The sequence below is a fragment of the Mustela lutreola genome, chromosome 1 (genome assembly GCF_030435805.1).
Source record: "Mustela lutreola isolate mMusLut2 chromosome 1, mMusLut2.pri, whole genome shotgun sequence".
In the NCBI taxonomy this organism is placed as follows: domain Eukaryota; kingdom Metazoa; phylum Chordata; class Mammalia; order Carnivora; family Mustelidae; genus Mustela; species Mustela lutreola.
Window position 1 is genome coordinate 162,189,437 of NC_081290.1, and position 23,825 is coordinate 162,213,261.

Here is a 23,825-nt window from a genome sequence, read left to right on the forward strand (position 1 = left end):
TGTAATTCTAGTTATATAAAATTCAGAAGCAAGGGAAAATAATCTGTGCCACTAGAAATCAGAACAATGCTTACTATTTGTCTTAGTCTGCTCAGGCTGTCGCAACAAATACTGTCAACTGCGTGGCTTAAACAACAACAGTGTATTTTGTTCTGGAGACTGAGAGGTCCAAGATCAAGGTATCACCAAAATGTGTCTCATTTGAATGTTCTTCTCATGGTTTGTAGATGGCCACCATCTCACAGTGTGCTCATGTGACCTCTTTACGCACGTATGAGGAGAGAGAGCAAGGTCTCTGGTGTCTCTTCTTCTGAGGACACTAATTATGAGGGCCCCACACCCACCATCTCATGAACCCTAATTACATCCCAAGGGCCTTCTTCAAATACAATCACATTGGAGGTTAAGGCTTCAATACATGAATTTTGAGAGGTCCCAAACTTTCAGTCCAATAACATCATTGCTCAGAAGCAAGTAGTAACGAAAAGTGGGTACAAGAGAGCTTCTGGAATGTTGGCCAAGTTCTGATTCTTGAACTGGTCACTAGTTACACGGAAGGAAACAATGTAAAAATATATCAGTTTAGGTACTTAAAATCTGTGCATATTTTGGTGTATACATTACATTTAAAAATAACCCACAAATTTCTCAGAAAACTCTGAATGATGTCCTCCTTATATATATATTATAACTTCATGACTTCTTGCTTCTTAAAAGATTAGGAAATATGCCAGGACAATCTATGTGAGCTTTGATCACTTCCCATTCTAAGAAGGTTTGTTTTGCATTTCTCAAAAAGTTATTCAGCCTTTCAAATAGGAAGATTTCATATGAACATGATTTATGAAAATTCAACACAAGTAGTAAATCTATTTACAGATTACAATTTAAAAAAATAACAAAAAAGAGGACTTTGTAGGAACTTTCTAGTAGCCTTTCTGCAAAATACTGCATCATTCTATTTCATGTCCTGAATCCTGACAGTGTTGCTTATATTGTTATGGGGAAAGGTACTCTGGAGTCAGGTGATCTGAATTCAAGTTCTGATACTTCTCTGGTCTTCCTCTCTCTGGAAAACTGGAAGAAGCTACTGCTTTCATTTTCCTTTCAGAGGGAGAGCCATGACTAGAGTAAATTGTCTTTGACCAGTTTTCATGAACATATGAGAAATGAGGCTGAGGCTGCTAACCAAATGTTTTTTAAAACTGAACTCCCCATAGCAATGTGTTTGTCACTTTCATTTTCTCGTAAAAGCTGGAGCCAAGAGGTGAAGACAGAGACTAGGCCTTTATCTGTAGAAGCTGTCGGTCCAGGGCTGTAGAAATGTGTCCTATTTTATAGAAGCTGACTCATGCAGTGTCAGAATGATATTCTGTTTATATTGTCCGATTTTTCAAACTGTTGTTTACAAGCTTTGTAACAAAGGCTGCTAAATAAATCTTCCTGCTTCGAATTTAAATATAATGCAACGAGAGGCAGTTTTCTTTTTCTTAATGTCTGTGGCCCATGAGTTTAAAATCACTTGGTCTATTAATCACTAATCAGATCTTCCAGATTGTCAAGTAAATATTTACCATGGATAAATCCTGTTTAATTGTGCAGATCCCCATCATCCCTTGGGGAATATAAAATAATAAGATATTGTTAACATCTGCTTTAGTTCATTGCTTTAATTCTTGAATTGCCTATGATGATCCCCTGTGCTTTGTTTGCACCTGTAAGAAGGGAGTTTCTCACCAGCCACCCATAAATGCCTCAATATTTACTCCTGATATTGGCTAAACCTTTTTAATTGGGCCTAGATGGCCTTCATCTTCCTACGGTCCCCCCTTTCCTCCTCCACCCCCAGCTCCAAGTCTATCTTTACAAATATAGATGGGATCATGCCACTCTTTTAGTTAAAAATCCATCCACATTTCCTCACTGATTTCGGGGGGCTGGGGTGGAATTCAAAGTCTGGCTTGTAATATAAGACCCTTCGTTGCTTGGCCTTTGCCCAGTTACTGAACCGAATGGGCAATCCCTTGTAATCTCTGCATCTCTGTTCCCTCCTTTGCAAAACTGGGATAATAAAGTTCCTACCTCATGAGGCCCTGATGAGGATTAAAGGACATAAGGCTTAACTCAGTGCCCAGCTTGGAATGAGTGAATAGAACGCTGGCTTTAAGATTGTTATTCTTAACTCCTGCCACCTCCAACACATACTGTCCCTACAATCTCCCTGAACCTGACTGCTGCCAGGTCAAGGTGCCTTTCATTCTCCCATACCAATAGACCATTTACTAGGATGAATCTGACACTAATTCCAATGTGTGTTTTTTCTTTAACACACCAAGCAATTAACTCGATTCCCTGAAGACACTGACGACGTGTCCCACAAATTTAACTCAGTCTGGACATGTCTACCTGGAGATAGTATCAAGTTCCACCGGTTAAGGGTCATGATCTCAGGGTGAGATCCAGTCCCAGGAGACCGCCCCACTTCCAATGCAAATCCCAAGTCCAACTTGCTACCAGTGCTTCTGATGGACTGTTATAAATCAGAGGTTTCTATGACCTTCTCTTTGGGTCATAGAAACTAATGTGCTAGAATGACCCACAGAACTCACAGGAAATGAGACAGATTACCAGTTAATTACAGAGGATATAAAAGGCAACAGCTAGATGAAAAGCTACGTAGGCCTAGGTCTGGGAGGGTCCCCAGGAAAGAGTTTCTGTCTCTATGGAGGGCATCCCACTCCAAACCTTGTCCTTTCGGGCGTTTTTATTGAGCCTTCATTACACAGGCATGACTCATTAAATCATTGGTCACTGGTGATTAAGACCCTCTCTTCTCTCCAGAGGTCAGGGATTGGAACTTTCAGCTCCAATACTCTAATTACCCATGGTTGGGGACCTACAACCAACCCCCCCATCCTTAGGTGCTTTTCAAAAGCAGCCTCACTTAGCATAACAAAAGGCAGCTTTATCTCTAGCTCCCCTTACAGGAAATTCCAAGGGTTCCTAGAAGCTTTGTTCCAGGGACAGCAGGACAAAGACCAAATGTAAATTTCCTACTATAAACTGCAGTGTCACACCTGGCTAACTCCTTTGAGTTTTTTCTGAAGAATCATCTGCTCCAGCACCATAGTGCAAAGCCTGGCTGTGCTGCCTGTCTTTCATTTGGCTTCCTTTGTTTTTCCGCACCATTCCTGTGTGTCTGGGATCCTCAGTGAGACAAAGCATTATCTTAGTTTAAAAGTCTTTCTTTCTTAAACGGAATTCTGGCATCACTGCCTTTTTTGTGTGTGTGCATAAGAAGTTTTTTTTTGTTTGTTTGTTGTTTTTTTTTTTTTTTTGGTTTGAAGTGTCTGTGTTTTGCAACCTTTAGGTGCATAAAATATTCCAAGATGGTTCTTTTCTCCAGTGCCTGATAGAGCTCTACTCCCCGGCTACTCCTATGGGAAACAGACATCGACAAGCACACCCTAAGATGGAGTCATCACTCTGTCTGGATACAAACACAGGGATGAGAGTAGGATCCGGTTTGGATTCTAATGGATAGATATGAGCTGCACCTCGTTGTTGTAGCTGAAGAGCTCTTTTCCACAGCTGGTGGGTGGAAATTTGAAATGGCCACAGCAGGGTTTAAGATGCACCTGAAGTTGTCCCTGGGTAAGCCAACAGTGACAATATCTTCCATGGGTCCCAGAGCACCTGGCATTTTTAAGTCATTGCTGCAAAGAAAGGCAACTTTAATTACTGCAGATGAAATAAATCAGAAGGATCTCATTGGGAATGCAGGCATGCCAGCCGGCCAGCCTTAGCCGAGTAGTCTCAGCCATCTGCCAATAAGGGTTATTTGCTTGAGCTTCTGAAGAAAGATGCTGCGCAGTCTCAGGGGAAGCAAGAGCTAGGGACAGAGACGCCAAATGCCTATACACCCTCCACCTTTAAGAAAGCAATTGAGAAAGTGCTGATGAGCTCACGGGGAAGCATACTCCGTTCCAGTAGCTGGGTGTCCATTCTGACCTGCCTCATGTCCACTCACAGTTTAGTTTCCAGCCGCTAGAAACTTTAATTTTCACTGGGCCTAAACATGCTCATCACACCTTCACACAAACTGCCGAAAATAGGACTGATTTTACCCTCTACCCGGAATGCCCTTCCCTAACGTACTTATCATCTCTGTAGTCTCCACTGGACAGGAGAAGGTCCTTCTGTCTCTGCTGCATCATACCGTTCTCTGTGGTGGTCTCTTTACTGAACTGTAAGCTATTTGACACACATTTTATTTATTTATTTATTTATTTATTTTAAAGAATTTTATTTATTTATCTGACAGAAAGAGATCACAAGGAGGAAGAGAGGTAGGCAGAGAGAGGAGGGGGGAAGCAGGCTCCCTGCTGAGCAGAGAGCCTGACATGGGGCTCCATCCCAGGACCTTGGGATCATGACCTAGCCGACAGCAGTGGCTTAACCTACTGAGCCACCCAGGCACCCCTTTATTTAATTTATTTTTGACACACATTTATTTTTATTTTCATTCTCATGTACCTACATTTAACCCTACCTAAATATTTGAGAAATCCTGTATTAGTACACTTAGCCCAGTGTAGAATGAAAATAAATAGTAACAAAACTAATAGACTTTTGGAGTAGCTACTGCTAGGGTTGATTCTATGCAGTTTCTCATTTAATCCTCCCAATATCCAAATGATCTTGATATTTTTATCACTGGAATAGAAAGAGGAGGTAAGTGATACCCAGGAACTTAGGTGACAAGTGCCATGTCACAGAGCTTGTGGGTGGCAGGGGTGGCTGGTGAACCCAAATCAAATTATTCCAGGACCATAAAGCTTAACTGTTGTGTATTCTGCTTGGCTGGCACTGAACAGTGGTGTGTGACTTGTTATAAAACCATATGGCTCTAAACAGTGCAATCATAAAAAACTTAACATCCCTTGCAACAGAAATGTCATCCCCAGGAATATAACCAATGGGAATAAGTTTAGAGGGGAAAGAAGCCACATGGTAAATAACAAAAACTCAACCCAGTGAATTTTTAAGATCTAATTGGCTTTATTGAACAATTGATGAATTGGACAGCACCCCATCTAGCAGAGAGACAGGTCCAAAGGATTACAGAAAGGGAAAGAGTTTTAAAGACAGAACAGAGGGGGTGCCTAGTTGGTTAACCATCCAACTGTTGATTTCAGCTCAGGTCATGATTTCAGGGTTGTGAGACTGAACCCCATGTGGGGTTTTTTTGTTACAGACAATATATAGAGTCCACAGCAGAAACTCACAGTCAGTCTCTTACCTGGATCCATCAAAGCTGGTGGCAAAGGTGGATCACAGGTTTAACAGTGGACACACTACTTGCCCTTATTAACTAACACAAATCAGTTTTGTTGGAAAGTTGGCCGCCATGAAGTTACTTTGTTCGTATAGTGCCTATAATTGGAAAGACGTGGGATAATAGAAGATTTTTGGTCACTTACCAAAAAAACATGGATAGGACCTTGGTATTTTTTATATCTCCCCCTCAATTTGGAGGAGTAAAGGTTAGGGTTAATGGAAGATTTTGCAGAAGACATGCAAAAGCATGTCAGTTGACTTCATTTCACATCTATAAATCCAAAGCACTGAAAAGCAGGTTCCTAGGTCCCTACCACTCAAAATGGAGGCTGTAAGAAAGCAATAGCAGGATTCTGAGAGCTCATTAGAAATGCAGAATCTCGGGAGGCCTGAGTGGCTCAAGTGTTAAGCGTCTGCCTTCAGCTCAGGTCATGATCCCAGGATCCTAGGATCAAGTCCACCATTGGCTTTCCTGCTCAGTGGGGAACCTGTCTCTCCTTCACCCAACACTCCCCCTGCTTATGCACATGCTCTCTCTCTCTCTCTCTGACTAATAAATAAAATCTTAAAAAACAAACAAAGAAATGCAGAATCTCAGGCTCCACCTACTATACTGAATTATAATCTGCTTTACAAGGTCCCTAGTGATTCATACCTATGTTAAAGTTTGAGAAACACTAAACGAGAAGTCCCTAAATTAAGGAATAGGAGTCAAGTAGTACCCAGTAAGCTGAGAGAAGAACCAAGGAGTTCTTACCCACTCTTATAGACAAACTCATTTGAAGGGAGCTTTACTCATCTGGGACTAGGCAAACGAAACCAAAACAAATAAAAACAAACACAGCCCCGAAGTTGAATGATTTTGCAATAATTCTGTGCCTTTAAAGGAAGAATATATTTTTGAGAGGCACCTGGGTGGCTCTGTTGGTTAAGGTCTGCCTTCGGCTCAGGTCATGATCCCAGGGTCCTGGGATCAAGTCCTGTACTGAGCTCTCTGCTCAGCCAGGAGTCTGCTTCTCCCTCTCCCTCTGCCCCTCCCCTGCTTGTGCACTCACATGCTCTCTCTCTCTCTCTCTTGCAAAAATGAATATATCATTAAAAAAAAAAGAATATGTTTTTGAGAACAACTGATTACTGAAAACAGGACATAGAATAAAGCAAAAGAAAATAGATCTCAATGAATTCTAAAAAAAAGTGTAGGCAAATCAAAAAGAATAAAGGAAGTTATGAATTAAAATCATCAGATTCAGGAGAACAAATCATGAGGCAGAAATTCAAATCACTTATATATGGCCATGGTGAATGCAAACTTTCACAGTTAAAAGTAAAAACATTCAAAATGGCTAAAAGGTGAAAGTTTGATAAACTGAGGATTCGACCTACAGATAATTAGCATACATACTGAAGAATGAAAAGAAAAGCAAATGTAGCAGTAATAATAGAGAGATAATGTAGGAAAGACTCTTGAATTGAATAAAATTACAGTTTGCAGAGAAAAGGATCCATTAAGTAAAAACATTGAAAGAAAGCTTGTATCTCCTTAAAAAAATAAATAAATAAATAACTCAAAAGCACCACTTAACTACGTTTTGAAAATCCCCAGGCCCATTCCCAGACAGTGTGATTCAGTAAGTACGATGGAACCAAGAAACCCAGGTTTGTAGCCCAAGCCTAGAGTGATCACTACCATGAGGTAAGCTTGGGAAACTCTAATCTAGTAGCAGAGAGAAGGCCAGCAAGCAACCAGCAAATGTAGTAGGTCCAAAAAACAAGAAAACAGCAACATAAGCAGATAAGTATGGGAAACAGAAAAAAAAAATTTATTCTCCTTTTCATGGAAGATAGTTAAAATTCTCCTAGTCCTCACACCACTTATTAAAGACATAAATTTCTAGTAGAGTTTTAAAACTTAGAGCTAACCACATATAAAAAGTAAAAATGGACTTAAGTTCTTGGAGAAAACCAAAACTAAATAAGAAACCTTAGCTCCAGTTCAAAGAGCAAAGAGTAAAAACAACTGGGAAAAGAAAGGACCAAACAAGAGTGATGGTAAAACATTTAATCAAGCTCAATACTCTGATTACCCCTTATAGACTGGATAATAAATCAAAGAGCAACTCTGTTCGCTTCTAAAATAAGGTGAAGCCTTATTTAATTTAATTTAATTTAATTTATTTATTTTAAAGATTTTATTTATTTATTTGACAGAGAAAGATTACTAGTAGGCAGAGAGAGAGGGGAAGCAGGCTCCCTGCAGAGCAGAGAGCCTGATACGGAGCTCTGTCCCAGGACCCTGAGATAATGACCTGAGCCAAAGGCAGAGGTTTAACCCACTGAGTCACCCAGGTACCCCGTGAAACCTTATTTTAGAATAGGTAAAACACCTTCTAAAATAAGGTGAGATAAAATTACAATCAGTAAAATGATAAAATATTTTAGACCAATAATAATTTATGAAATACTAACACAAAATGCTATGTATACATAACATGTTTACACAATATACAAATGATGTATACACAACATCAGCTAATAGATGTGGGAGTCTGGAGCAAAAACTTTAAATGGAAAAAAAGAAGACTATTTATAAATAAGGAAATGACAACCACCCAGAAAATGAAGTACAGGTCTTTCGGAAAGACCAATAGATTAAACTTTTATAATCTATCTTAAAGAGATTGAAAAATATCTACAAAGTTATGAATAAAAAAGTATATGTAACTAATGAAACAAAAGGAATTTATAATAATCTAATATGTAGAACTCTCTTACAATAAATTTTATTTCCTTTAAAATCTTGAAAGAAGAAATGTCCAGTTGTCTCAGATAATTTTATGATTTCAACTGGCTTAGGAAAAAATGAAAGATATGAATTGACCATGGATATGGCACAAATGGAATTTAAAAAATATATCTGAAAAGTGCTATAGTCCCAACTAATAATTCTAAGTCCATTTTTACATGTACTCCCAAGAAGATTGAATATCCATAAAAAAAATTATGTCAGTTATAAGAAAAAGATGAAAACTTTCCAATTCATTTAACTAAATTTGCATATTCATAGACCCTATATCTTTTAATAATAAGGAGGGTGGGAAGGACTGCTAGAGAGACAGAGACTTATTTAATAATAGAGATCCATAAATTCTAAATTAATGCTATAGTAACTGGCTTTAGCACTATTAAAACGCCAAGGATATAATATGACCATTACCAAAATATAGAAAAAGAAAAAGAAGAAAGGAAGAAAGAAAGGAAAGGGGCAGAAAAATCATGAGAAAAAAGTATGTTTTTCTTAGTAATCAGAAAATGCAGATTAAAGTTTTTATGCTATTGGGGTACCTGGGTAGCTCAGAGGGTTGAATCTCTGCCTTTTGCTCAGGTTATGGTCTCAGGGTCCTAGGATTGGGCCCCATATTGGGCTCTCTACTCAGTGGGCAGCTTACTTCTCCTCTCTATTTCTCTGCCTGCCTCTTTGCCTGCTTGTGACTTTCGTCTGTCAAATAAGTAAATAAAATCTTAAAAAATTTTTTTTAAAGTAAAGTTTTTTGCTACCATGACTAAGATCACAATCATTAGTCATCAATCATCAATCATTATTGCTAATGCAGTATGTGGGGAAATAAATATCTTTTTATGAGCAAAAATTCTAGTAAATTTTCCTAAAGTTTATGAAAGTTCTCTTGGCTAATTCTAATCAAGAATTTTACTCATAGGAAATCATCTGAGATGTTCACAAAGACTTATGTGCAGGAGTGTTCATTATATATTTATGATGGTAAAAATTGGAAACAATTTAATATCCAATGATTAAAGTTCGTTTAAATATATGATAGTATATTGGTAATATGGAATTTTGAGATCCTGCCTAAGGATTTGGTAAAATGATCTTGGTAACCATGAAAAGAAATAACAGTATATAGTAAGATATCAGTGTTTTTAAATATATACATTTAAAAATATTGTGCCAGGATAGCTTACCCAATATTAAAAGAGAAGAACAAAGTTGGACGACTGATACTACCTGACTTCAAGACTTATGATAAACCTGCACTAATCAAGACAGCGTGATACTGGCAAAAGAATAAACAAATAGATCAATAGAGCAAAATAGAGAGCCCAGAAATAGATACACATAAATATACTCAACCTATCTTTGACAAAGGAGCATAGGCAGGACAAAGAATATTCTGCAAATGGTAGCAGAACAACTGTACATTCATCTATAAAAGAAAGAATCTAGACACAAAACTTACACTCTTCACAAAAATTTACTCCAAATAAGTGTCAGGGAAGGGATGTGATAGCCATTCTGTAAGGTACATGGAGAAGTGCTTAAAGACACATGTAATAAAGATGGCTATAAAAGTTCAAGAACAATTAACTTAAAATGGAGCACAAACCTAACTGTAAAATGTGAAACTACAAAACTCTTGAATATGACACAGAAGAAAACCTAGATGACTTCGGGCATGTGGTGATTTTTTAGGTACAACACAAAAGAAACAACCCATATAAGAAATCATTAATAAGCTGGACTTCGTTAAAATTAAAAACTCCCACTATGGCAAAAACAAAGTCCGAATAATAAGAAAAGACAGTCTAGGAAGAAACGCGTGCAAGAAACACATCTGATACAGGACTCTTACCAAAAATTTATAGAGAACTCTTTAAATAAGAAAGCAATTTAAAAAAAAAAAAAAAAAAAAAAAAAAAAAGAAAGCAATTTAACAATTTTAAAAATTGGCCAAAGATTTCTAAAGACACCTCACAAAAGAAGATATACTGATGGAAAATGAACATATGAGAAGATGTTCCATGTCATATCTTATTAAGGAAATGCAGATTAAAACAAAAAATGGGATACCACTACACATCTATTAGAATAGCCAAAATCTGGAATGCTGATAACACCAAATGCCGGTGAGGATGTGGAGCAACAGGAACTCTTACTCATTGCTGGTGGGAATGCAACATGGTACAGCCATTCTATAAAACAGTCTGGTTGTTGCTTGCAAAACTAAACATACTCTCACCATATGATCCAGCAATCACACTTCTTGGTATTTACCCAAGATTTGAAACTTATGTCCACATAAAACCTACACACAGATGTTTATAGCAGCTTTATTCACAACTGCCAAAACTTCGTGGCAACCAAGATGTTCTTCAATAGGTAAATGGATAAGTGAACAATCCAGACAATGGAATATTATTCATTCCTAAAAAGAAATTAGGTATCAAGGGTGAAAAGATGTGGAGTAACCTTAGATGCATCTTACTAAGTGAAACAAGCCAGTCTGTAAAGGCTACATCGGTGTGGTGCTAACACTATGGCATTCAGGACTTCTGAATCTACTATGTAGATGTAAAGAGATCTGTGTTGTCGGGGTGGGATGGAGGATATATCTGTGACAAATAATAGTCTATTGTATGAACAGTATTTATAATTTTGAATTGGAGATTTAAAGCATTTTGTCTTTCCTTACACAGCTTTGAATTTTCCCCAATTTGTACAAAGATCAGCTCATGATTAGGGGGAAAAAATGACACTTTAGGTCAAAATAAATACTATGTAAAGTAAGTTTGAGGCCATCTGAGTTTTGGAACTCTCCCTAGGGATCTAAAAATATCCGATTACAGACACTATTTTAAGAAAGAATGTGATTCCGTTATTTTGTAGCTGTCTGAATTGTGCTTCTTGTTTCTTACCAAGTCATTTCAAGTCATGTGCCCCCATAACTCAGAGGAGGCTGATCAGAGGATTTGTTCTATGGTCAATAAGCCTTGGCAGTGAGGGGCTGTATGCTTTCATTTTCAAAGAAGTCAGCATCTTTCCTTAACTAATTGTTTCTGGTAAAGCTCAAAATTTACTGTTGCTATTTTAACTGTTCTGAGAAAACCATTAGAAGGTTTTAGCTAGAGTGTGTCTATGAATATTCATAGAGAGTCTGCTTCTGTATTAGAAACCACACCCACAACTCTGCAGTATCTGCAGCATGGATAAGAGCTCTCATCGGGCCACATGAAAACTTGACACCAGGCTGCCTGCCGAATCGAATGCACATAAGGTCTGCTTGGCTGGTGTGACTTTGTATTTTATAGAAAAGCCTTTCTGCTTTCTTTACCTTTTTGTACCATGGAAGCATTTTTAAGCTTCTCTTATCTCTTGCAGGTTTTGCCTCATCACAAAACCGTCAAAAAATTAAACTTGTCAGAGATTGATATGTAGCTTTAAAAAGAGTGCATATACTATTCTTGTATTATTTTGGGATGTACAATGAAGCAACATTTTGCATATATACATAATAATGAATGTGGAAAGGTGGTTAAATATATAGACACATATAATGGTTCAAGCTAAGCATCCCAATAAGGTTATCATTTTGAATTTGAATTTGAAATATGAATATAGGGGACATATATAAATGAGTTACTATATAGGTAAATATTAGCACCTTGCCTAAGATCACATAGCCAGCTATGTAAAATATATTTCATTCATATGCATCATTTATATACTTCTAAACTATGTGACACAAAGGTCACCTGGAAACTTCCTATCTCTGCAGGAAACAGGGAGCCCTCCACACATTTCTTTTTTTTGTCAGTTCTAATTGTCTAGTCTCCTATGGCGTCCTCTATCTTGTACATTATCTTTTAATTGCACTAAGTAGGCAAAGTGGAAATCAATAGATCTTTGAGAACTGACTACCCCCTCTCCCCTCACTCTCCCCGCTCCTGCCCTCTATGCCACTGAATCCACAGGCATAAAGATATCAGTGAACTGTGGACTTACTGAAGTTTTCATAGAAGCTGAGCATGGAAGTTCAAATCTCTTTATGGCAAATTTCTCTCCTAATGTTCCTACCTGGGTGTCTCTGACCTTGCTAAGCATCTAGCCTTTCTTTTTTGTTCTCTTTCTCCCCATTTTTTTCTTTCCTTTTCTTTTTTTTTTAAAGATTTTATTTATTTATTGGACAGAGAGAGATCACAAGTAGGCAGAGAGGCACTCAGAGAGAGAGGGGGAAGCAGGCTCCCCACTGAGCAGAGAGCCCGATGCAGGGCTCGATCTCAGGACCCCGAGATCATGACCTGAGCTAAAGGCAGAGGCTTAACACACTGAGCCATCCAGGCGCCCCTCCCCCTATTTTTTTCTCTAAAGAATTTCAGTTCGTCTCCTTTCAATTTGCCCAGTAATTCAGTAAATCTGCATATCCCAAGTTTGCTTGTCCAAACCTATCAATGTGTTCTCAACATAAGGCTTTTCTCATTAACATAATGCACATAAGAATAGTTGGGTTTATATATAATATAAACCTTGTTTTTTTATTGGACACAGAATACTTTTTCTTAAATATTAGTACATCCAGGGTTACATTTTTGATTGCCCCCTACAATGCTCTTCCTATATACCCTTTCCTTCACCAGTGTTTAACACCCATTTCTGCCACAGTGGTCTGCAAATTCTTGTCTCAGCTTCTCCCTCCTCTGCTGCAGACCCACACACAGATCTGCATACTGGATATCTAGATATGAGAGCTCTCAAGCACCTGAAGTTCAATATAGTCAAATCAAATCTTACTATATCCCAGAAAACTCCTGCTATTTCTTTTTGTGCTTTTTATATTTGTTAATTCCACCACTGTCTTCATCAACACCAGAGCCAGGAATCTAGAAGCCATTATTAAGTAAGTACTACCTTTTCCTTGTAATGAACATGGCGTTCCTAATGGAACTCTGCCTCCTCTAAAAGCTGTCGTTTCCTGTCCAGACTCATTAGCCCACCCTGAAACCTTCATCATTTTTTTTTTTTCTCTCAACTCTGGAGACAACCAAATTAATTGACTCGCATTTGGTCTGTCCCAATTCCGATCCAAACTCTTCTACCTGTGCCAGAGAGAATTCTCTAAACTACACATCTGATGCTCATTCCACCCCCTCACTCAAAGGTCAAGTCCAAGTACATGGAAGATTAAATATTAAAGCACAATGTCCTTCACAATCTGGCTCTAGGTGACTAGAGTCTCCTGTATTTCCATTCCCTTCCAGACTGCCAGGGTTGTGCTATGTTTCTCAGGGAACCGTAATATTTGATGTTTTATTTCTGTAACCTGTTTAAGTGTTGTTGCTTTTGCCTTGAAAGACCTTCCCTTATCTTTTTTTTTTTTTAACTTTTAAATCCTTACTTTTCCTTCAAGACCAAACCAATAAATAAATAAATTAATTAATTAAAAAATTCCTCTGAGAAGCCCTACTTAACTCCTGCTCTTTTCTCTCTTACTTAGCACGAATTCCATCTCTACCTCTGTGTTCCATAGCACATTCTATATCACTTTATGAAAGCATTTGTTGTTTTACATTGTAATTATTAACTTAACACCTTGGTCTCCCATTAGAATAGAAACTCCCAAATCACGATGGAATCATATTCAAATTGATTTCTTCCGTATTTAGCACAGTGCCTACAGCAAGGTCAGTGGATGCATATTGTCACATTAAATAATGGGTGATTCTTACTGAACTATTGATATTTATAGACAAAGGGAATTCACATGGGTTCTTAAGGTGATCCTTTATATGACAAAAACTCTCCCCTTGACCATAGTTTAGCCAGGCTCCTCTGAAAGTCCCCTTCTCTCCTCCCTCCCCACTCCAGTAGAACTTATCCTTGGCCTTGTCCTTGGCCTGCCTACTTCAGCTTTAGCAAGAATCCTGCTAAGTTGGTTTAGCAATAATATCCTTACTTTTGATATTTGATCATCCACAGTATCTGATCAAATTCCTTATCCCCCATGTTTGATGTATAAGCCCTTGGCCTGCCTTCAACAGGAATCCTGCTAAGTCATTTAGCAAGAGTCTCCTTACCCTTTATGTCTCCTCTTAGTACTTTGTCATTGCCTGACCTGCTCACTCTTCTCTTGGGCTGAAGTCCCTCCCTGTCTTTTTTGTATTCAGAGTTGAGTCTGATCTCTCTCCCCTATTGCCATAGTCTGGACATCTATTGCAATAATCTTCTTTCTCTTTAACATATGTCATGTGGACTCCTCTACCGTCTGCACATAAATGAAGATTTCTGAGAGGTATGCTGATCCTTCCAGACTGTGTTTTTCTACATAACTGAGTTTAACTAAATACATTTCTTCTTAGCCTACAAGATGGTTAACTTACCAGAGAATATCTAACTCATATGTCCGAATTTGTCCATATTTAGGATCATAGATAACATTTTTAATTATCTCATCAGCACATACATGTATTCACACTTAAACATGTGAAGGACTGGTTTTATAAAGAATGCTGAAGGGGGGCAGCTGGGCAGCTCAGTGGGTTAAAGCCTCTGCCTTTGGCTCAGGTCATGATCCCAGGGTCCTGAGATTGAACCCCACATAGGGCTCTCTGCTCAGCAGGAAGCCTGCTTCCCTTCCTCTCTCTCTACCTGTCTCTCTGCCTACTTGTGATCTCTGTCTGTCAAATAAATAAATAAAAAAAAAAAAAAAAAAAAAAAAAAAGAGAGAGAGAGAATGCTGAAGAGTAAGTACGTCTAAATGATTTTTGACCACTGAAATTCTCTAATTGAGATAAATATGCTAAAGAAAGAAAATCACCCATATCCAAGTAATGTAAGCATTTATTGTATGCTGCTTTCTCTTATTTCCCTAACCAACATGATGTCCTTAAGCAGCTGCATACTTATTGTAATGATTTTTTTTTAAAGATTTTATTTATTTGACAGAGAGATAGCGAGAAAGGGAACACAAGCAGGGGGAATGGAAGAGGGAGAAAGAGGCTTCCCGCAGAGCAGTGAATCTGATGCGGGGTTCAATCCAGGACCCTGGGATCATGACCCGAGCCAAAGGCAAATGCTTAACCACTGAGCTACCAAGGCACCCCTGTAATGATTTTGACACTGACTGAATGTCAGAAGTCTCTTCTGGGAACATATAAATTACAATATTTTTCAAATCAATCTTAACCTTTCATAATTATACTTTGGTTTTCTTTAAATATTAAAATACTTCATGCCTACATCAAATCAGATATTAAAACAGCACCTTTCATAGATATTTGGTTAAATATTTTTTAACACCTATGGCTAGATGCTGAGAATACAGGAGAAAAATTCAGACCAGGTTCTTATCCTCATGAAGTTTATTTTGTAGTGCAAGAGAATGACAGACAATAAATAAGAAAATATAAAGTCTACCAGATAATGATAAGAAATGTAGAGAAAAATACAACAATTAAAAGAGACACAGTTTGTATAGAAGATGCTATTTTATATGGAGTAGTCTGAGAAGGCTTCTCAAAAGGTAATCATAGGGGGAAAATCTGAAAAAACACACACACACTGAGAGAGAGTGAGAGAGATGGACAGACAGAAAAAGAAAGACAGAAAGAGAAAGAGAGAGAAAGGATTAGTTGGAGGAGAATCCCATACAGAAAAAAAACCCCAGTGCAAAGGTGAGGTGGGAAGGTTGAATGAATTAAAACAGTAGAAGGAAGCAATAGTAAGAGAAGAGGCAGGTAGACAGGTGGTGGTGAGTCCAGCTCATTGTAAAGTCTCTAGCTTTTATTTTCATGGGACCACTGGAGGGATTGGAGCAGAATGACATAGCTGACTTACTATTTTAAAAGAATCCTTCATATTGTGTGTGGACAATACACTGTATGAGCAAAGGTATGAGCAGGGAGAGTAGTTAAGAGTTTCTTGTTATGATTTGGGGGAAGATGACAGCAAATTCAACTGGAGCTGTAGCAAAAAAAGCAATACAAGGGGGCTGAGGTGTTGACATATTTTGATGGTAGGCCTAGAGGGTTTGTTGGTAGATTCATGACTGAGTGGACAGAGAAAAAAGGAAACAAGGACGACTCTTTGGTATTTTGTCTGAGCAACACAAAGAATGAGATTACCATTAACTAAGATGGCAGCAGAGTTGATTCTGGAAGGTGGGAGCTGGGTTGTAAAGCTACCAAGAGTTGTGCCTTTTTTAAGTACACTACCTATAATTAGCACTATCTCCTAGAAAAGAAATGTATTGCACCTTTTTCTTTCCAAGATAGCCGAGGACTGAAAGCTGTAGGTGTGTCTATGGAGTGGTTTGTATGCCTGAATGGTCTGACCTGGTAACATAAAGTGGATGTTTTCATCAAAGCCTAGTGGCTTTGGAGAGGGAAATTACGTCTCCCAATGTCAAGATGACCTATCTATATTTCACAAAGATAAGAACAATATTCTAATTAATTAAACCTCATGGCAGTTTGGCTTGTATAGAACTTGTGCCCAAAGAAAGCCTGTGTCTTTCTCCCAAGCATTAAATCACAAACTGCTTTCTTAGCCTCTGAGATTCTTCAGCATATGCAAGTACCACATCTAGCCAATGTGCTTCCTGTGCTTGCTTATAAAGAGTGCTAACATGGCCTCAAAAAGAAGAAACTTGTCAATGTTGTCTTTCTTAAAATAATAGGCAACTTTGGAGGTTGAGGTACACATTGGCATTGCATGTGCCGTATCTCATCAGATGTCATTGCTCACAAAAATTCTATGAAATAGGCTGGACTGCCACAGTTATCATGGCTGGATAAGAAATCCAAAGTTTAAAAAAAAAAAAAAAAAGAAGAGGAAGAAACTGAATTCTGGAAATAGTAAGTGGCAGCACAAAGTTGCAAAGGTGATTGCGCCAGAGCCAGGAAGAAGAACTCTCCAAACTTCAAGTGCAATATTCTTTACACCATAGCACAGAGACATAGCCAATGAGCATTTAACTCTGTATTTATTAATCTCTTTATGTAGGTTTTCTTTTGGAACCAGCAGCAACTCCTGCAGTCTACTTTATATATGAGTGTTCCTGGGAAATAAGTCAGAGGAGGCTATTGGCAAGTTGAGGAGGGACCTGCTTTTATTGAGTGATCATAAAATATCTTACATAAGCAACTGGAGACTATCCAGTTCTTTCCGGTTGCAGAGAAACTTGTCCTCCAACTCCTGGAAACAGGAATTTTAGATTCAGCCAATGAAGCTCAAGCAAATGGCATTACCTCATCAGAAGAGTATTTCATTGGCTCTTCACTTTCCAAGTAGCTTTAGAATGTTTCCAATACTTTAACCCTTGTGTTTATAAATCCGACATAGTGCAGTGTTGCAGCTAACTCTTATACTAAAGATATTCTATGATTATAAAATATGGTTAAATTGAAGAAGCAAATGCCTCTTATTTCCATTCAAAAATGTATAACTATACCTACGGTCAATTTGATTTAAAAAGAAATTGTTATTTTGCTTTTGCTGAATCATAGTATCTCTATTTGCATGCTAGAAAAATATCAGTCCTTGAAAAAAAAAAAAAGAGCAAAGAGAACCATAAATCGAGACTCTGTTATATGTGCTGTGGATTCTGAAGTAGCCAATATTTTCCATGGACCTCCTCACCCATTCATCTTTGTCAATTTGGGAGTTAGTGTCGGATTTAAGTGCTGGAGAGGGGAGTCAAAATATAAGTATGTGGAAGAAAATGATGAGCACAGCTAAGGGATTGGAACACAGCATTAAAGGGATTGAGGGATAGAGGATTCGTATAGTTTTCCATGAGCACATGCTCTTCTTCTTACAGGAATACCTTCCTAATTTCATGGATCCTTTAGGCAAAAATAAAATCTCATTTCTTTTATTTAAAGCAATCCTAGTAAATCTGAGCCCTCACATTTGTTCTTCTGTCCTATTCCATGACAGTACTGTACTAGGACCTAGTATATTGTTATCTAATATTTATTTATGTTGTCTATTATATTGTATATTCTATGAAGTCAAGATTTAGGAGTTATTGTGTTTTGCCAATCCTTCAGATCCTGGCACAATATATATCTGAAGATTGGTTAATATGGTGGTGATTTGAGTTAGATCTCGAGAGTAAGAATCCAAAAAGGATAGTTAATAGTTAACAGAATGAGGACATTTCACTCTAGAAAAGAAGACCTGGATCTTCTTCTTCTCCTTCCCCTTCCATTTTCTTCCCTTTCACCCTCCTCCCTCTCCCCCTCCTCCCCCTTCTCCTCCTCCCCTGCCTCTCCTTCCTCCTCCCCCTCCTCCTCCTTCTTCTTCTGTTCACAGAACTATTTGCTCAGTCTTAAGGTTGCCAAAGGTGTAATGAGCTTAGAAAAGATCCAGATTTGACACCCAGCTCCATCACTTTCTGTATTGTAATTTTGGATAAGCTATTTAAATGCCATGGGCTTCAGCTCCTTATCTGTAAAACTGGGAGAAATGGAGCCTAGTTCACAAAATAGTTGCAGGGATTAAAGGAAGATGCATAGAGCCACCTACTTTGCCATCTTCTTTACCATCTCTCCTTTACTTTGGGTGATATTTATTCTTTCTGGATGCTGAGAAAGTAAATTTTGTACTTAACAGGAGCTTTCTGGGATCGCTTCCTACTTTACTTATTCCTGCTTAGCTATGAGATATTGAAGGTCTTAACTTGTGGCTTAATTTCCTTCTAAGTCTCTAGTCAATCCCTATTAAGACAGAAAGAAGTACATTGGTGTCATCTGACTTGAGAATTAATGGATTTTGAATGATATTTGTTTTCACTGATCTGCTCCAACTCTGATGACCCTTGAGCATCTGAATGTCATGAGGGGTAGAGCTTTCAGCTTTACCTCCGAAATTTAGACCTCTCTGTTCCATATGGCTGTGTCTTGTCTTCCTGCTCAACTCCTCAGCTTCATTATGAGGTGAGGGTCTTGACCTCAGGTGTAGGTCACTTTATAATGATCTAGACATTGGCGTTGACACCTGCCTTTCCTTCAGACTGAGCTGTGCTATCTTCTCAGACTATGAGAACTATGTCATAAGTCCCACGCTTGACCTAGATTCTGTGTTATCACTAGTCAGAACCATTTGTCATGATCTCCTTGGGCATTACATTTGATTTCTGAACAACCAGTAGCAAATACACTCTTCAAGATCAGTTAATTCATTCACTTTTCATTCTTCCATCCATTCTTCGATCTTTTTCCTGAGAACATTAACTCTATTTCACCCTTGCCTAAGTGCTAGGATGTAGAGTTAATGCACCAGCATCAGTTCCACTGGTTTTGATCTGACCACGTCTCAACTTTACTGCATGCTGCACTTACCCCAACATGACTCATAGCCGAGTCTGAATTATCCTTAAATGCTACCTTATTCTGTTTATAGGAACAGATATTCAAATGGGAAATGAAGAAAATGTCGTTAACATATCTAAATGCATATTGAATAATTTGGAAATTTCCTGAAATCTTATTTACCACAAAGCCATGCCAATGGTCTTTTCTAAGTAGAGCCACTTATATTGTAACCAAAGAGTTAAAAAAAATATTAAGCTAGAACAGAGAAAACTTTAGAAGTATAGTCAAGTAGTATATTGCACTTTCCCAGTGAGAGGCAGACCAGGGACCAAAACAAAGTTAATGTAGGACTCTATCTTCTCTACACAATTGTTCTAACTTTAATAGATGGCTAATTTGTTATAGTCTTAATAAAGTTAATGGAAGTGATCAAAATCTTTCCAAGTACTTCTTGCTTTTATTTTAAAAATCAATATCCCACTTTCCATCAAATTAAAATACAGCATGAAGCCAATATGTAGACTTTCCTGAGGCTGTCAGGGTATCTATTTAAAATGACCTAATGCAAGGACAATTACCCTAAAGTCTTGGTGACTCTCCAGTGCTAGACCCACTGGCTGCCAGCCTGTGTTCCCTGAGCCAGCTCTAACAAGAACTGGGGCCATAAATGGCAGTTGCTCCCCTCTGGTCTGACTTGAGATCGAGTCATATGCTCCAGTCCACATTTCAGTGGTCCCATGAAGTCTCCTTTTCTGCTAGGTTAACCTTGGATCTTGTAAGTGGAAGTGAGTCACCACCACAGACAGAATTTCAGTCTGGCTTATAGGATCCCAACTTGATTTCCATTTTAGAGATTTTTCTGCCTGGTTCATTAACTCCCCCAGGAGTGTTTTCTTCTTTTTTCTTATATCCTACCAAATCTCCATGATTAAGATCCTATTGTTCTGTATAGGTTGTCCATTCTTTTTGCAACAAATATTTATTGAACAACTGCAATGTGCCCCTAGGTGCTGGATCAGAACAGGAACAGGGTGAGATCCCCCTTCCTTCATGGAGTTTACAGTTGATTGAGGTGATAGATCTTTAATACGACATTACTACAAGTGTAGTGAGTATTATTAGAAGGATAACTCCTGTCACCTCTACGGGCTCAATCTTGAATTTGCCCCAAAGAGGAAATTTCCTAGAATTAGTAATAATAGTTTACCTGATGGCCAAGAACTGTGCAATCAGGATTTCCTTCCTCTTTGATTTCCCCACACTTTGTCCTCCCTTCCTGAATCTGTTCCTCAGCACTGACCACTCTGAAACTCTTCATTGAGGCCCATTTCCCTATTTTGCTGTGCTTGGAACTGCCTGGCAATGTCTTTGGCTGACCTCTGTAGCAAAGTTAATTTTTCGAGCAAGGCTCTGGCTTGTGTGCCTCACGCTGTCACTGTGTTTTAGTCTCCCTCAGTCCATGTGGCAAAAGCCCCAGGATCCTGCACATAACAGCTCATTAGGCTACAAAGATCTCTGCAAATATATTTTCATGCAACCTTTGACTTGGAACTGATTTTCTCTGTGGCTAAACCATGTGGATGCCTTCCTAAGATACAATGCAATGTTTCTTTAAAAAACCTAATTCACCTGAAACTCCCTGCTCTATGACAACCTTCCTGAATGGGGTATGCACTATTTTCTCATGACTGAAATGAAAATAGTGTTGATTCGAGGTACAGGTTGGTGAGAGATAATGAATGGGAAAATGCTTCTGACTGCAATGCATCATGCACATGTGTCAAATATTTTTACAGTTGCTCTCTAAGAGATGCCCTATTGAGATTGGAGAAATATGACCATCAAGAGGGGCATGCTTATGTTCAAGAGAGTAAAATCCGTTCTTCCTTAACTGTTGATGTTTTCTTCCATGAAATGAAGGGATTGAGCTGGCTGCCTTTTGAGCATTAACATGGATGATACTATTGTGCTTTGTGGGTGCTTATGTATTTCATTAAGATCAAATAATAGACAAATCTACTATCAATAACTATCAATATTTATTACACAAAGAGCAAATACAAGGAAGCACATTGAGTGCTTGGAACATCCAGTGATTTCACATCTGATCTAGACCACTGAGGGAATTTTCTAATTTGGAAGAGAAGTAGCATATATGGAAAGGTGTAACTTTCAGCACACAGTTCAATATTATGTAAGTAATACTAGAGACAGAGATACAGGCATCCCTTTAGGGAACAATTAAGTCATGGAAATAAACATCAAGCATAAACAATATAGTTAACAATATTGTAATAATGATGTAATGGACAGATGGAAGCTACCCTTGTGGTGAGCACAGCATAAGGTATAAACTTGTCAAATCACTAAGCTGTACACATAAAACTAATGTAAAATTGCATGTCCACTGTGCTCAAATTAAAAAAAGAAATAAATAAGTGATACTAGAAGTGCAGAATGGGTACAAACTTTTATTGAGAGCCAATGTTTTTGTATCACTTAATCCTCTTAATAAATGTGCAGGATTTATTTTGGTATCCCTGTTTTGCAAATGAAAGGTATGGCCCTGAGATGACTTCCATCATTGATAACAAACCACACTCAAGTCAATTTTATAACAGATAGAGTATTTTTCCACTAAGTCACAGATCTTGGTAGTTCACAAACTAAGAAGAGTTCCTTACCACATAATCTGCTACCCAGATGCGGAGGGTTTGAGAGTGAAAGCAGTACTGTCAATAATTACGCCGGAACCACAGACATAATACATCAAAGACTTGGGCAAACCTAGATGTGTGATCACCCTTGCCATGTTTTATTTAAATATTTACTAGAAAAGAAAAGGATGGAGGCTTAAGTTAGAGCTGACAAGTGTCTCAATCAACAGTTTGGTGAAGAGCCCTCTCTCTGCTCTCCCACTGTCTGCAGCTCTGTTCTCAGACCTCCAGTCTTTGGTCTCCTTATTTAGATTCATGGTCTTGATAGCTTCCAATGCTGCTTCTTGCATAGGCCCAGAAGTGCTTTGTTGGAAATTTGCAGTGAGTTAATACTGTGGTGATGAACTCTTGGGAATCACAGGATGGGTCCCCAAGTGAACTTTTGAGCTTACAGAGTTACCACCATACCTAGAGATAGCTGCCTTATACCCGTTACCTCAAATGCAAGGGTGTTCAGGAGTCACCAAGCAGCCCAGGTTTGTATCTTCACTTCCCCTCTCAAGTGTGATATCTGGCAAGTTCCTTAACTTATCTGTGCCTGAGTTTTCTCATCAGTAAAAATGGGGATGATTGTGGTGCCCATGGGATAGAGCATTGCTTCCAAAAGCATTAGCTACTTCTGGTATTAGTATCAGATAATTAGAATTATTATTTTTTCCTACCAAGTACAAGATGGGATAAATAGCTCAATAAGCATGAGTTCTGGACACTTGACAAAGAGAGTTATTGGTGGTAGAGTAGAGGAGTTGATGTTACAAGTCTTGGGTTCAGGTGCTGCCTTCTCTGTGGAATGCTTTTGGGAAGTCAGGTTACTTCTCTGAGTCTCAGTTCCTCATCTGCATAAAAACTGGAGAAATGCTGATATCACACAGTGATGGCCACCTCACAGGGGCATTATAACATCAAAGTCAAGCATTTTAGATTCTGAAAAGTACTACATTAAAACGAATGATTGTAAGTTGTAATTATAACATGCTTTATTATAAATGATTTAATAATTACTTTCAGTAAAATGTGTATGGCACTTGGCAATATTCAGATATTTTTAAGCACAACAACACTGACAGCTCATGTATCGGCTATAATGTAACAGGTGAATCATTCATAAGATTGGATTAAGATCTTAAAAAAAATCAGTAACTATCAGTTTTTAGTGAGGTAAACTGTATCTATCTGAAATTTGCTTATGAGACAAAAGAGTTGTCAGGAGAGCAATTGGACACAATCTGCTGATCATATCAGGCCTTTGAAGTGAACAGACTGCACCCTCTCAAATACATGCCATATTCCAAAATGAAATATATCATACCTTCAGAAATACAGGCATGAAAGCATTACCAGGATTAGGGCTAGCTTTGGTTAGAAAAGGTTTGTGGGTGCATTGCAGAGAAATACGAGCAGCAATGCTGAATTTAGTTATACAAGTCAGCTTTGGCTCCCATTTGCAACTTCCGTCAAGCAGCCAAAGAAACCAAGAAAAGCAGAGTTCAGCAGTTGGTCAGAAAGAACCCCCAGGACCATTTTTTTCAGGGAGAAGTGACATATCAGGTGAGAGAGAAAGGCCTCGATGCTACTTCAAGTTACTATAAAAATCAGATTAAGTGCAGAAGTTCCCAAGTGAAAAACCTGCTAAAGCAAACAATCAAAAAATGTAATTTT

The 23,825-nt window shown here is 38.2% G+C and overlaps 1 protein-coding gene across 1 annotated transcript in view; it reads right to left on the reverse strand.

Moving 5' to 3' along the window:
• Positions 1-3,734: 3,734 nt before the first annotated feature.
• Positions 3,735-23,825, reverse strand: part of ADAM7 (ADAM metallopeptidase domain 7) — a 131,765-nt gene continuing 111,674 nt past the window's right edge. Inside the window, exons 22-23 of the mRNA XM_059168838.1 lie at positions 17,268-17,326; positions 3,735-3,930 (exon numbers count right to left, since the gene is read on the reverse strand). Coding sequence (XP_059024821.1) covers positions 3,735-3,930; positions 17,268-17,326 — 255 coding nt within the window. The remainder of the gene's footprint in view (positions 3,931-17,267; positions 17,327-23,825) is intronic.